A 15,949-nucleotide genomic window follows, 5' to 3' on the forward strand; every position below is an offset into this window, starting at 1 on the left:
GGGTATTAGTATCTGTAAAGGAGAGGAAGCAGAGAGCATAAACAATGACGATTCCTGATCAACAAAGCATGCTACGTCCAATCAAGCGTGATGAGCGATGGAGTCGATCCGGGCCCTGTGGCCGACAGGTGAGTAACAGTTCTGACCAGGTCTGCTGTCATGGTTCCCACCCTGCTTTCTCATTAACCATTGTAAATGTGGTCCTGTTTTGTTTCAGGGTGATTGACCCCATCTTCACACAGACGTATTCGAGTGTGTCCCATTCTGAGCGAGGCCTTTTCCAGTACACAAGGTCACACTGGAAGCTCTGGCGCAAAGCGCTAACCCGAATCGCTGATGCACGACATGAAATTCTAGCTAGAAGAATCGGGACCAAAACTCACGAGTTTACTGTGTACGTAAACATGGGAACTAGCAGCGAGAGCATACGTGTCTGCAAGCATGAGCTTATGGAAGAGTAGTCATTGTTTTTGGCCATTTAATTATGGAGGGAAAGCCCACTGTCAAAGTGGAAAGGTCTGCAGGAGAAAGTATGGTAGGCTGTGCACACACCAGACAACTTCTTCCAATGAATCCTTTTGAGTTTTTCCACATCCAACGCAGCGCTCAGCCGTGGTCATGAGGCGACCATTATAATAATGAAGAAGATAACACTGTACACCGGCAATGGAGACGATTAGACAAATGTAATAAGCGCACTTACAAGAGAGACATAACACAAAAAACTTGAAAGTCCTTCAGTTCATTTCCTAGCTCTCAGCCTTTGTCTATTGGATTTCTGTGGGCTGTGAACACCCCCCCCCCACACACACACACACACACACACACACACACACACACACACACACACACACACACACACACACACACACACACACACACACACACACACACACACACAGCTTATAAGATGGTATTAATTATTTACATTCCGGCTCCGCTTTCATCACCAGCGTCTACACAAGGTTAATTTAATGTTGTTGTTTTTTCTTTTTTTTGGGGGGGAGATGTCGAATCAAGATGAAAAGGTAGGAGGGGAGGGTGGTTGGTCAAGGGAGTTGAGAAGAAACCTAAAGTAATCACACAAAAAAGGCTTGTGAGCTTTAGGAAAAACAAGAAACAAACGAATTATTCCGCGATAGATGGTGCATTGGTGAGTTGCCAAAGGACTCCTGCAAGGCCATTATTGAATGTGCATTGGTACGGAAAGTTCAGTCATTTAATTTATCTTGGCGTTTGACAAACATACACTTTTTTGGCCAAATTTGAAGAAAACAGCCAGCAATTGTGGTCTATTAAACACCAACAAGCACCAGTGTGTAAGGACTTGGAGACCAACACAAACCAGACCTTGAAGCCCATTAATCTTAGTGTCAGAAGGAGCAGTTATTTGGAATCGAGTGAACGGGGACATCGAAATGGCACCACAGGCGTCGGCTTGAAAAGTGACAATATCTGGAAGGAACCAACATTCATCTTACGTTACAATAAACCAACCTCGCTTCCCCGAGCTGCAAGTCGACTCCAATCCCATGAATTACCTTGATCACTCTTTCACACGTGCTCATCGGCTGTACTGGATAAGCAAATTGTGACGGCGGCTCTATGGTGTGGTTCGAGCGATGGCAAGACATGACGATTATGCGTGGCCCTTCTCTGACCTGACCCTGTGTGTCAGACCCCACTAAACGCACCACGTCTGGATCACCGCTGATCACAAGAGTCCCTGCTGGAGGAGATTTCCAGCTCCCCCGTCTCCTAACCTCAAGGATTCCACTGTGGCCATCGCTGCCAGCAGAGCGCAGATGTCTCTCCTTTGATTCAAGGCTCATCATGGTACATGAGAGCAAAACCCCTCTCCCCCACCCCACGGTCTGTCTCCACATACCGTCCCCCGGTCCCCCACCCACAAGCACCCGCCCACCAACGTCTTAACCCTTACTACCCTTCATCCATCCATTACTGCTCTGTTCTCTCTCTCTCTCTCCACCACTTCCAAGTCCCCCGCACGCCCGGCCCGCCGTCCCTAGACTCCCGCCTTATCCCATTACCCACAGCCCTATCCATGATATTCCCATAACATCCCTTCAGGGTATTCCCAATCCCTATGGATTGCAGGTGGTATTCCGGGGGATAACGGAGGCGAGCCGGCTGGCTGGCTTCAGCAGGGAATAGGAGGGGAAAAGCTTCGCCCCTGGGGGGGGGAGGGGGGGGATGGGGGGCGGGGGAGCTCGGAGGGAACAGGGGAAGAGAAAACCCTCCCTTTTCGACTTCCATACAGCGAGTGGGGGTGTGGGGGTCGGGGATGGGGGAGGGGGGGGCGTATATATGAAAGAAAACGGGAACACAATTGTACAATCCCCCCATTCATCCTTTCCATACTACCTCCTCGCTCTCCGTTTGAGATAAGAGGGAGACATCTCCTAATCTCTCGGGGGATGATACGGTAAAAGTTGCTTGCTTGCTCGCTTTTTTCCGAGCATGGCCTCAGCCCCCCTCTGCGCTTCGGCTCATCTAATTGGCAGTTGGAGACATTTGCCTCTACTTATGGAAAAAATTAAAAAATGTATAAACCATCTCTCATACCTATGGACTAATACCTACAACGAGTGTTTTGAAAGAATTCTGAAATATAGCATTGTTGAAAAAATAAATTAAAAAAATCGTGAAATCCCCTGTCAATCCAAACAGGGACAGCTTCCTGCCGGTATGGACGCCTATAGATTTCCGACACGTCTTTTCGTTCTAACATTCCCGTTACTCCTGGGAATCCCCAGACGGGAATACAGTGCCCTTGGTGTGGGATCCCAAGACGCCCTAATCCCGGGGCCTGGGCTAAGTGGTAACTGGGTGCTGCCTACGCAGAGGTCACCTTGTAGGATTATACACCCACGCTGAGGCGTCTCTCTCTCTCTCTCTCTCTCTCTCTTACGCAGCCAAAGCAACGAGCCTAACCATTATGGCTTTTCTACTTTATTCTGTCATTCCTAGTCAAGGACTCTCCACTGTGTGTCTGTGTAGCTACCTCCCTCCCTTTATGTTTCCTATGTACTTAGCCTGTTACATTCAGGGTCTGTGTATCGATCGCCAGGGCTCTTATCGTACCCTTATGATCCGACTTAATCCGACAAAGGGCCCCATATTGTGTGACATATTCATGTTACATGAATATGTCACAGCATGTAATACATGAATATGTTATGAACGAAAGTGATGTATGTATCGTTTTTTAATCCCTGACAAGTAGCCCATTGGTGAGGAAAGAGGTCTACAGAGAACCTCCAAGCTAGACAAAGTTCAGCTTTTTCATGAAGAGCCATAGGAAGATATAGTGCAACAAGGGTTGGGTCTGCAGTGAAGCACCTCAAGCTCCATTAAGTAGTTTAGACAAACCATCCCATCCCCTGGTGAGGAGGACTACACACTGTTTTGAGCCATGGATACAGAAATACCCACGTTGTTCATAAATGAAATAAATTTTGTGGTTTGATCAATGGCTTGCATAATGTGCATAGGGATTCAATTAGTCTAGTCGCTAGTGATTAGGCAAAAATAGGATTCTTTCAACGACAATATTGTTGCCGATTTAGCCTGCAAACTATCCGCAGCGCTCATCCACGACCGTCTTATCCGTCTGTATCAACAAAACCAGCCTCTCTCGAAGCCCTGGTATTTAGAAAAATTCTGCTTCTGCCATCTCTCTCTGTTGACAGGATCTACTGCTCCGCCCCACTCTCTCTCTCACTCACTACGTCTCTCACATCTCTCCATCTCCATCCGTCTATCTCTCTCTCCATCTCTCACTGGCTCTGGATGGAAAGCATCCCTCTGTGCTTCTCTCTTGCCCTACACTGCCTTTGGCTCGTTTTCTGTTTCATCTGTCACCCCCCTCCCCCACCACCACCGCCCCACCCCCATCTCTTCTGACACGGTCCCATCATCTCCCCTTGTTCTTCCTCCATCTCTCTCCTCAGTATCCATGTCCCTCTGGTAGGAATCCATTCTGTTCCAGAGCCTTCCCCCTCTTTCCCCGCAGAAAGAACAAAGTGTTAAGGGTCTCACACACACGTGTGTGTGTGTGTGTGTGTGTGTGTGTGTGTGTGTGTGTGTGTGTGTGTGTGTGTGTGTGTGTGTGTGTGTGTGTGTGTGTGTGTGTGTGTGTGTGTGTGATCTCAGCGCATCGTCGGCAGCCTGATGACTTCTAAATGACTAAACTGCTTCTGAGGCATACGGGCTATGAGTTACAAGTTCCTGGCATATCTACGAATGCACAAAATGTATGTGAGCAGGGGAGTCGTCATGTGTGTGTAAGGGGAAAAAGAGAGAGAGAGAGAGAGAGAGAGAGAGAGAGAGAGAGAGAGAGAGAGAGAGAGAGAGAGAGAGAGAAACTTTTCAATTGGCTATAGCATTGCGGCGTGTAATGTTGCGTAGCACGCGTGCAGCCAATCCCACCAGCCGCACAGCCTCCGTTTTATGAATGAGGAGGCATATACGAGAGGTACGCACTCACTCACACATACAGAGCGGGAGCACTCGGCGGTGATGTAATGCACATTAACACAGAGCAGCGGCGCGATATGCAACACTAGCGCGCTTACAGGCTTCCATAAATGGCCAATGAGGAGCAGTTTGTCCCTATAGCGCCCCATCGCCCTTGCAATAAGGCAAAGCCGAAGAACCGCGGTGCTTTAAAAACACTCCCCGGTGCAAGTGTTGTGGTCATTAAAGGAGCATTAGTTTCATGACCTCATATCCAACAGCATGAGGCAGGTCTCTTATAGGCAGGTTTTTTGTACCTTATGGATATCTTAAGACAATCCAGCTGTTCTTTGCACATGTTTACACTGTTAAGTCACTTCCCTGTTAAGTCACAATTTAACTATACACAAATCCATTTTCGGTGTGTTTCTTTCTTCAAAACACACTATTTCCTATCCAAAACAACACCTGCTGAATCATTGAGATTTACATCACTCTGAAAAGAGCACACGCCCTTTTTATTGAGAAAAAAAACAAAGGACATCCTGTAACCGCCAGTATCCCTACCAGGAACTGAGAGCAGCTCATTTGGCTGATAATATGTACAGTATGTAAAATCATAACTGACGTTGGTGTGCGTGTGTGAGGCGGGCAGGTTGTGAGAGGATTTGGAGGGGAGAGAGGGCAGCCTTAAAACCAATAACTCCTCGCTGGTGTGACTTTTCATGAACGGTGTGTCTGTGCCTGTGTGTGTGTGTGTGTGTGTGTGTGTGTGTGTGTGTGTGTGTGTGTGTGTGTGTGTGTGTGTGTGTGTGTGTGTGTGTGTGTGTGTACACGTGCATGTGCTGCTGTATCTGTGTCTCTTTGTTTGGGTATGCAAGCAAGATTGTAGATGAGTGCCTTCCTACCAGGTCCATGTTTGGCACACATTCAGTTCCGTTGGTTGAAATGCCATGGGTAAACAGTGCCATCTATGGCCAGGAAGAGGAACAGCAGGTGGCAGGTAGAAACACCGAACAGGCAATGAGTGTTAACAAAGAGGACGTAAACACACCAGCCGATACAAGCCAAACACAAGACAAAAAAAAAAAAGGAGATGAAATGGAATGGGGGGGCTTTGAAGCCGTGATCAACCGAAATAATAGGAAGACTAATCCAATTCAAAAGTCAATCCATCTCTTCCTAGTCTTAAAGTTATGTTGGTTACTGTCGGTTGGGGGGGGGGGGGGAAACAATCATTGAGGAACAGCAGAAGGCACTTATCGTCTTTTTCGACAGAAATGTTCCAGAAAAGACTGGAGTGAAGCTAAAGGGAGTCGCAATGTAACTGAGGAAAATGCTAAACAGCTCTCACACAGCTCATGCTTGATGCCTTTAATAACAACGTAATGACTAATAATAGTGTAATAATACAACCAAACCATTATTACTATCACGCTATGATGTGCAGGTATTTCTGATTCTTTGCCCCACGTTAACTCGCCTGGCTTCAGAGCAGCGGATGGAATATTACGTGTCATGCATCTACCACTGCTACCATTCAGCATGGCAGAGCTGTTACGTTCTGAGCCCTCAGTAGTATGAAACACCCCGCCCATGAGCATTCATGATTTGTAAGACAGACTCGATCTGTGGATCAACACTGCCGCCTAAATGCCATCGCCGGTACTGCTACTACGACTCACGCAGGGTGATGTCATAGTTTAAGAAAGAAAGTATCTGAAGGTGTATGTGTGTGTGGTGCACATGTGTGCTTGTGTAGCGGGAGGGCGGGGGGGGGGGGGGTAAAGGCTGGTGCGAATGGCAGACGAGTTGAAAAAAAGAGGGAATGAGGTAAGGCAGAGATAGGGGTAGAGAGAGAGCGAGACGGAGAGAGGGCGAGAGACAGGGAGAGAGGGAGCAAAAAAAGGTGATGTCATTTCACTGGAGCATATGGGCTGGCAACAAGCGCCGTCTTTGTCTCAACACTTTCATTACACTATGTTGACAATGATGCAATTAAGACGAACAGCAGGCCATAGGAAGCGGTGGCCGGCAGCCAAACAAATCATTTGTCCATCGCACTCCTTCCATTCTCTCCAGCCACAAAGCTGGACTCTGGCGTCTGCTCTACGGATACTGTCTGACCATCACAGGGTCTCAAGGATAACAACACACGCGTCTTTCTGAACGTCAACCCCATGCTACGGTGTGGCAGTGCCGAATACAGCGTGTCTGCACATGGAGAATACCCGGTCAACTACGGACCTAGGTAGGAGACATGAGCATCCTCCGAGCCAGGTCAAGGCTACCTCAGTTCTCCCCATCCTGGTTCAATGAGTTCATCTCACACCCTAAAGGAGCCCTTCAATGGAAGCTGCCGCAATGTGCTCGGTGTCCACCACTATGCAAAGCACAGCAGTGATATAAATCAAAGAGATGTTTACTGTGTACAGTGGGCGGAGAACCGGGCAGTTTAGAAAATACAGAAGGGTGATTTTATGAGCAAGCAGTTCGGCTGTATTCCTTGCAGCCCAAACATAGTACTTGGTGGGGCTCAACCAAATCAATTGAACCGCTTCAGTAACCTAGCAACACAAACAATGTTTGCTCCCTGTGGCTAGTCGGGATGGCCCCACTGGATAACGATTGGCTGTGTGCTTCGAGGTCAGCTCTGAGACGGGTCAAAGTGGAGTTTTGTCTCAGCTGCGGAATCTGGAGGACGCAGTTATTTTGGCCACCTCGGCGCTAGGCTCCATTGAAAGCAATGGCACGCTCGGTCGCTACGCCACTACTGCCTTTGTGACGCGAACAGCACTAAACACTTTCCTTGGCTTGTGGGAGTGTCTCAGCATTCTTGCATTCCACATCACAGTTCCATCGCTGTGCTCTTTCTTTGGCCCGAGCGAGGCGAGAGGAACGATATAGTGTGAATTCTACAGTGAGTTCTTCACATTTAAAAGCTGTGTTCAGAGTTAATGATTACCTTTGAGTTGAACAGTTGTACTGTAGTTTCTGAACCACTGCATTCAAACAAAACCCAAACATTAAAAACAACATATTTCAGAAGAAAAGGGGATGTAGTGGGTTACATAGCAGGACCATGGATCCTGGCCCAAATCTCGACTTTAACGCACAATGTTTTAAAGACGTAGGAGAAGATGTAACATACACTTGCCCCCCCCCTCCCCCACACCCATTGGAGTTGGTGTGAGGAGATAAAGGAAAAAAGTCTGCCAGGAGTCAGACAGAAGGCCTTTTTTACATTTCAATTTTTCGGGTTTTCTGTTAAAAACATGGGACAGAATTCAGCTGGCTGTAGGTTCTGCTGAACCCATATCAATATGTGAGGGATGGAACAGAGCATCTCATGTTGAAACCTGTTCAATGGACAACGACGTGCACACATCCTTCTCTTGGCTCTTTTGATTGTCTTTTTGATTGTCTTTGCTCATGTCTGTTAAAAAATTGGAGGAATCAATTATTGATGCAATTGGCGGGATTTTTTAACAATATTAATCCATTTTACATTATTTGCTCATAAATGATGAATGTGATACAGCCATTCTGTCTATGTCTGCAAAGTTGATTTAAGGAAAATTAAAAAAATTCTTTCCTCTATTTCAAAGTGAGAACATTTCAGTTTTGCATATTTAAGCATGCCTCAACTTGATTTGCTATCTTACTGGTGAATCAATGATAATTGGTTTACAACCCAGAATTGACATCACACCTGGGGCCAAATCCGGTGCCAAACGGAGGCAGCCATATTTCCAAATTACACAGACATCATATTGTCACGTTCATGTTCATTAACGTAAAACCACACACTCTGGGCTAGTGCACATAGTGCCGAATCCTTGCCACCAAAATGTCAGACTGATTCGACCAGCTTCCTCCTGAAGACAGGCATTTGACATCCCCATGAAAGCCAATTTATTTTTTTACTGATTTGTTAAACCTCTTCAATAGAAGGTGAAACAGTGTATGAACTGATAACTCTTGACTTGTGATCCAAAGAGCTCTAGCCACTCACACGCACGCCATCCAGCCTTGTGCGTGTGTCTGTGTGTGTCCGTCCGTGCGTACATGCGCGTGTTAAAAGATAAGGGGAGACAAAAGAGTAAGACCAAAGAGACAGACAAAATGGAAAGATTAAGAGACTAATACAAAGATGGACCCAAAGAGGCTAAGGGTTAGGTCTGATAACATCGGTTCCAGGTTGAGGTTGAGTGAAAACAAAGAAAGGGTCTGTGTGAGTGTTAGAACAGTTCACCCTCGGCCCTCGGCCCTTCCCCAAACGCCAGAGGTGTCCCCTGGATGAAGGATGGCTCTTTGGGACAAGGGCTCAGCAAAGTGTCGCCTTCTCTGTCCTGGTGTTGAGCAATGGAAACCGTAAACGTGTGCGTGAGTCTGTGTGTGTCTGTGTGTGTTTGTCTGTCTGTATCGGGAGGAATGGGGCGAGGGGGGGGGGCTTGTCTGTGAATTTGCATGTTTGAAGCATGTGATTAATGTCCTTGTACTACCGTAGAGACCCCTTAGTGTGAGCAACGCCGGAGGGGTTAATATCGTTCTAGCGTGCACGGAAGCACGTGCACGTACATACGCACTCTTCAAAAAGAAAAAGGAAAAAAAAGTGCAAATACAACATTTCCAAGGAGCATATAAAAATGTATTCAAACTCGGCAGACAAATGGAAGTCATTTGCAAGATGCATGCTGACACATGCATCAAATACACATGTGGGCCCACACCTATGCAAACACATGCGGACATTGAGACAAAGAACATATTTGACTGCTATGAATCAGAAGGAGAAAAGGGGCTTTTGGCAGCCGTTTGGGAACAGTGTACACATGTATGCCCTTTCTTGAGAAAAGACCTTTGGGCTGTGAAACCTTAGTTCACATTATGTCTGGACAGCATGCAAATGATATGCAAACCCGCAGGAGAAGATAAGCCAGAATTCACATCAGCAATGTGGAGAGAGGCCCGACACCGGTACCCACAATGCACCTTGCTCTTTGGTTCTTAGAGCCAACCACCAGCGTGTTGTGCAGTCGTCAAGACCATGAGGCCTTCTAGTATTACAGTTGTAATTAAACATTGAGCTTGTAAACACGCATGCCACAGTCCAATGGCTGGGAATTAGGTGTAATACGAGTAATCATATTATTGACGGTAATCATACAGAATGTACAGCGATGTAGTCATTTAGTCTTTGTATACCTAGCCTGAATAAAAACAAGCCACAAATTAAGCGGATAACATATCTGTGACAATTTGATTTCACTGAGAACATTTTTACATAAATATAAAATGTATTATAGATTATGAAAATAGTACTTTATTAATCCCAGATGGGCAAAGCACAGGCAAAGGAAACCTCATGAGCAGATAGCATGTTATGCCAACACTAGTTTATGTGACAAGACTGCCCTCTAGTGACCCTGCGGTTGATAACACGTGGCGACTCCAAAGAATGTTCATTGCATGGCTGAGCAATGGCACTCTGAACATCTCTGCTCATTAATCAGCTGACAAAAAAGCTGTTATCCAATCCCTCATCCATTCAGTGTTCGTCCAGCCACCGAAAGCTTCATAAACTGAAATACATCAATTTATCTTTGTAGGTCTGCCCCTCCATCCATCCATCCATCTACCCGTCTGTACAGACGACAGTAACCCCCGGCAACCCACATCCTGTAGTCGCTAGACATGTATAATTTATCTGAAATTAGGAATCCATCTATCCACCCAGCCATCTGGGCCTCTAAATTAATCTTACCTCATCTGTCCCGCTGATCCAAGCTCTCTCCCAAAAGTGATCCTATATTTCTTCGACATTTTTGCAGATTTGATCCCATCGATACAAGTTGACACAAATCCGACAGTTTTGCTTTAATACGGCATCAATGAATTTGCATTTATTCGAAATTCAAGCAAAACAGAGCTAACCATCCATAAAGGACACATACCTACAGATGCTGTCACACAGGTGTACTGCTTGATATAAGGAAGCATTTTCAAGGGAAAAACCGCTCTGGGAGGAAACCATTGTACAAGTCCTGGCTTTACGTAAACTTATGGTACCAATATAATTTGTCACAATAAACGTCCCTGTACCAATTGTGCCTAAGAGCGTTAAGTATGTGCGCACCTGCCATTAATAACCCATAGTAACCCATTAGCAACATAGCAACTTTCGTCTTTTAGAATCGATGCACACGTCGCATAAATACAGAGTTGGAAAAAAAAGATGCAATCACCATTCAATTACTTTAGAAAAAAGCTTTGTGGCATGGGAGACCATAGGAAGGCGGGGGCCTTCCTTAGACCGTGACAGGTGTTGCGCTTTTCATTATGTTTTGCTGGGCTTTAAAATTGTTGCTTATATTACAATGGATGTCAGTTATGGCACCCATTGCACTCCTAACCACCCCTGGAAGGAGGGATCCCCCCCACCCAGCACTCCTTCTCAAGATTTCTTCCTTGCTAATTAAGGGAGTTTTTTCCTGGCCTATGGGGGGGTAGGGTGAGGGTGTCATATACTTAATAAGCCCTTTGAGACTGTAACTGTGGTTAATGATAAACATTACAATTTAATTTAACTGGGCTACTGGTCGTTTCTTGTGAATGGAAGGGGATGATGATGCTATGTTTTGTTATGAAACACGGCCCATAAACATCAGTAAATACCCTAGTGTAAAACTTAACATATAGGGCTTGTACATTAGAATGCATCATGGGTTTTTTTATTAGCAATTCTGCACCAATTTAAAAAGACTAAAAAGATTGGTTGTACTGCAAAATACTAAATCAACTTAAATTTGACGTAACCTAGTCCAATGAAAACATTGTTTTGCCACTTGTTGCATGAGAAGATTTGGAAGATGTGGAATTTGGAAGTATATCACTGTCATAATGTTTTGAAATGTAAAAGCCATTGAACTGATAACATTGAAATATTAAACTTTGAAAACAAGGTAATCTGAATTTGTTAGTTTTGAATTCACCTTTTATGAAATATGGCATTTCAAGTTAATTTCATTTGAAAAACATGATTTCACATCTTTTAATGTTCACTAATTAAGATACCAAAATTCCCGTTTCAGATATTTGCAAATAAGATAATCATCATGCAGCTCTGCGAGAAACGCTCTTCCAAACAACTTCATCCTGAAACAGCACTTCCTTGGGTCCTCAGGAATACAGGTGGCAAGTGTAAAATAAATCTCACACACACACACACACACACACACACACACACACACACACACACACACACACACACACACACACACACACACACACACACACACACACACACACACACACACACACACACACACACACTTTTAGTTAAACAAGTGCAGTGCCCGTACAAAACTTTCCTGTTCGGAACAAACGATTGTTCGGCCTCCTGTATTGCTTGCAGCTTTCTCGAGAGCCGCTCATCCAAACAACTTCACCATGACACTGAACTTCACTGGGCCTGGGCCAAAACAGGCTGATTGTTGCAGCTTTCTCGAGAACCATGAATCCAAACACCTTCACGCTCAACACTGTCCTTGGGACCGCAGCAATACGGAACGGTTTGTTGAGAAAATCCAAGGATAGACTTACATATATAAATACATACATACATACATACATACATACAAAAGACAAGACTCTCCTAATTATAGTCATATACGTGTGCATTGCATTTCCATTTGATGATCCAAATGCCTCCACTGCTTTGTGGAAAATAAAAAGGCACACCTGAACTCGTGGAACAAGGTAGCAAGAGGGACAGCTCTAAGGGACTTTAGTTTCATTATTGGCCACAGACAGCAGGAGCCTCAGTAAAAAAGTTACATCTGCATTTCCATTGATGAAAAAAGCCTCAGTATATGGGGTCAGACACACTATTTGTATTTGTAAGGTGTGTTGAGTTACAGGATATCGACCACAGGGGTTCTCAAAATGAGAAAACAGTAACATTATCAAGTCTCCTGGCCCATGAGTGACATACAGGGCTGTGCCTTTGGAGGCCACAGTGTTGTGTACAACTGGTGTAGGGGATCCACAGCACAGAAACCACAGCCAGCGGCATTGGTTGGCATTGGTTTGTTCCCAGCTCAGCACCCAGCCCCCCTTGGCCTCAGGTCTTACCGGTCATCTTGTAGCCGCTGGCGGCCAACTGCCCCGCCATGTACTCCCCGTCTGAGTTGTTGTGGCTGCAGCCCCATGTTCGCATCCAGATCTTCTGGGTCCCGGGGATGAAACTGTGAAACACAACACGATATCAATAGGTTTATATTTGTTTGGAGAGAAGAACATTTTTGTTACCCCTCTGGTTCAACCAAATAATATAATTGTGTTTTTTGTGTAATGTATATGAAACAGCTCCAGTGTTAAGTGTTCTAATTGGAGAAATCTTTGTTGAGTAGATGGGTTTTATGATTTTATTAATTATTTGTAGAAAAGCGATGGCAGTAAGAAATTGCATAATTGTTAAGTTCCAAATATTATATAGAAATATTTCAAATTTTGACATAAATATAAGCATTCAGCACTCCCTTCCTACACAAAGTGCAGGATTCAAAGAGCAATACCTTATGAAAGAGCTTTTGGCCAAAGTATCCAAAAATAGAGTGTTTGGATTAATATATAGCAGTAATTATTAAGGTTAATTATGTTCCATTACATAAAGTTCATAAATGCATGTGCACCACAGGTTCGGCATAAAATATGTATTTGTTTGCTTGCTATTATGATTGCTTTATGATTTACATTACATCAAAAACGTCATCATGTACACGTTCTTAATGTCAACGCTGAAGCAATGGTAACTTTTATATAATAAAATAACTTTGGAAGCAAAAGTTATTACAATAATTTTCCACCTTCTGTAATCCCCTCTGTAATTGTTTAAAGTGGCTTTTTATTAACCTAAATGTCAATGACTGTTGTGTGTACGGCATGAAAAAAGTAAAGAATTAAAGGATGCCAAAACATTGAATTATGCCTGGCTCATCATTTAAGATTCCCATCTCTTTCTACCTTAAAATCAATTTAGGTATAAATGGACATCAACACGATCAGACTGCGCAACAAGACGGACCTGTCTGCTTGGAGCTCCTCAGTGACGAGCTGGTCTTTCCTTTTTCTGGCTCTTGGTATTATACTCCTCCGGGCATTCTGTCTATCCTGAGGCGTGGGGTCGTCGGCAGACACCATGTCCTCAATGTCGTCAATCATTGAATCACAGGCAGACGGCATTGTGGTCTGAAAGAATACACATACTGAAGTCAGCAGCAGCAGCATCATCTACTGTTGTCATTAGAATGCTGTTTGTAAAACCCCCAGTTCAACTACCATGCAAGCGTCATTATAGTGTATATACTTTTTTGAATGTCTGATTACTAATAAAGAAAAAATTAGTGCAAGGAAAGAGTTTGGGAGGAATACAAGACCTGGTCATTGAATAAAAATGAATTATTATATATTCAATCTATTCAATATTCAGATTAAGAATAGGCATCGGTAAGCTGTCCTTCATGCATTCATATTAAGGAACCACGCTGTTTGTCAACTGTGTGTGGCTTCAAAACATCTGGTCTGTTTATCTATTCAGTTCTAATAGAGATGGTACATGCAGGCTACAAGAGTCCCCCAATAGTGATCAATGCCATCCATTTCAGTTACATTTTATAACATCAGATTACATTTTAATGTGCTTGGGAGTCAGTGTTGTGCATGAACTAGTTCAAAAGAACTAGTTAATTGAACAAGTTAATTTTTCGATGAACTTTGAACTGAACTTAACATATTTTTTAACTACAGAACTTGAACTAGTTCAGATTCTGTGACATTCTGAATTGATACTTATGTCCAGATGACATGTTTATTAACTAGATTTACTGCCTTAGTTATGATGAATGAAAAAGGTGTGCAATAATGAATTTATTTTAAAAGATAAGCACAGAAACATTCACTCCCACAATTTTTCCTCGGTTTCTAAAATAACTTTTGAACATTTGACCATGAACTAGTTCAAAACTGAATTGATGAACTATGAACATGAATTTATTCATTTTCTTTTTTAGCTGAACTTTGAACTAGTTCATGTGAAGTGTGAACTTGCACAACACTGTTGGGAGTTCAGCTACACTGAAACGTTGCCAAATCACCCATCACATATACAGCACTTCCTAAGCACTGATAGCATGATGCACACTAGGTGGAATATACCAGTGAGTTGCCTTTTCTATATAGATCGGCTGAGTCAACGTTTTACAATTAAATAGCTAATGCCTCCTTTAACTTCGATGTGACTTTCTGCAACAATATTGCGGGGGCTCTGCTAATAAATGACTTGGAAGAAGTACAACTTCCATAAGCTAAGTGGCTATTTTCTTGATAGCTAACCTCAAGTTGACCCACGTGTTTACATTTTGGACACGTAACCAGTCAGAAATAGACCCTGTGCAGACCTCACCTGTTTCGTAATGTTGATGTTAATTACGTCGAGGAAAACTTTCGATGCTATTTTCTTTAGAAATACTAAATAATATGTATTTTAACAATCAAAACAGAGTTGACAAGAGTCTTAGTCCGCCATGCTTGTTTGAATCCGATGTACGGAATGAAAAGAAGGACAAATTCAGCGCGCGCGTGTTAGTGTCAGATACAGATTTTATGTCAATGTATTGCAGGAATACGTTTTTTTGTAACAACGTACCGGAGTACGGTGAGACATTATGTGGAATCGATAATAAATAAGCATACATAACGTTTATTGTATGAACACACTACTTAACTCTTACTTAACTTTGATTTCCCTCTACCTAAACCTAACCTCCGCCCTCGCTCCTCCCTACCCCCAACCTTATCCTCCCTTCTACCATAACCTCTCCCTCCCCTCTACCCTAACCTTATCCTGGACCTCCCCCTAACCCCTCCCTCCCCTCTACCCTAACCTTATGCTGGACCTCCCCCCTCCCCATAACCCTAACTTCCCCTCTCCCTCTCCTCTCCCCTCCCCTCTACACTAACCCCCCTCTCCTCCTCTCCACCATAACCTCCCCCCCTCTTACCTTGAATTTAATCCAATTTGAAAATTCCCAATCACGCATGCATGTCAGACACAAAAACAGTCCAAAAAATATAAAACCTACAGAGAACAGTACATATGCATGTAACTCACTCCATAAGCTCTCCGATCCAAACATCTCTACAACTTGAAATCTGTACTCCGTTTCATGGTGTAGAACGAAGCCAGTGAATTGTTCAATATTCAAACTCTGACATGTCCTCTCATTTCATTAGACCTTGTAGTGGCCGTATACGTATACTGCGCAGCACTGTATGAGAGTGATATTATGCCACCAGGTGTGAGTGTGATTAACCATAATTTCAAAAAGCTCATCTATGTTCATTCATTCAAATGTTGCTTATCTATCCATCATACATCTAGGTGGTCACTCCCAGTTGTGATGTCACA

The 15,949-nt window shown here is 44.0% G+C and overlaps 1 protein-coding gene across 1 annotated transcript in view; it reads right to left on the reverse strand.

Annotated features, from left to right (window-relative positions):
* The window catches only part of cdkal1 (CDK5 regulatory subunit associated protein 1-like 1), a gene marked incomplete at its 3' end in the record, with an annotated part of 256,138 nt that extends 241,055 nt beyond the window's left edge, over positions 1–15,083 (reverse strand). The window contains exons 1-3 of the mRNA XM_084471876.1: positions 14,945–15,083; positions 13,568–13,731; positions 12,616–12,728 (exon numbers count right to left, since the gene is read on the reverse strand). Coding sequence (XP_084328002.1) covers positions 12,616–12,728; positions 13,568–13,725 — 271 coding nt within the window. The 5' untranslated portion in view covers positions 13,726–13,731; positions 14,945–15,083. The remainder of the gene's footprint in view (positions 1–12,615; positions 12,729–13,567; positions 13,732–14,944) is intronic.
* Between the last annotated feature and the right edge of the window lie 866 nt (positions 15,084–15,949).

This window comes from Micromesistius poutassou, assembly GCF_964030765.1.
Source record: "Micromesistius poutassou genome assembly, chromosome: 8".
Classification (NCBI taxonomy): Eukaryota; Metazoa; Chordata; class Actinopteri; order Gadiformes; family Gadidae; genus Micromesistius; species Micromesistius poutassou.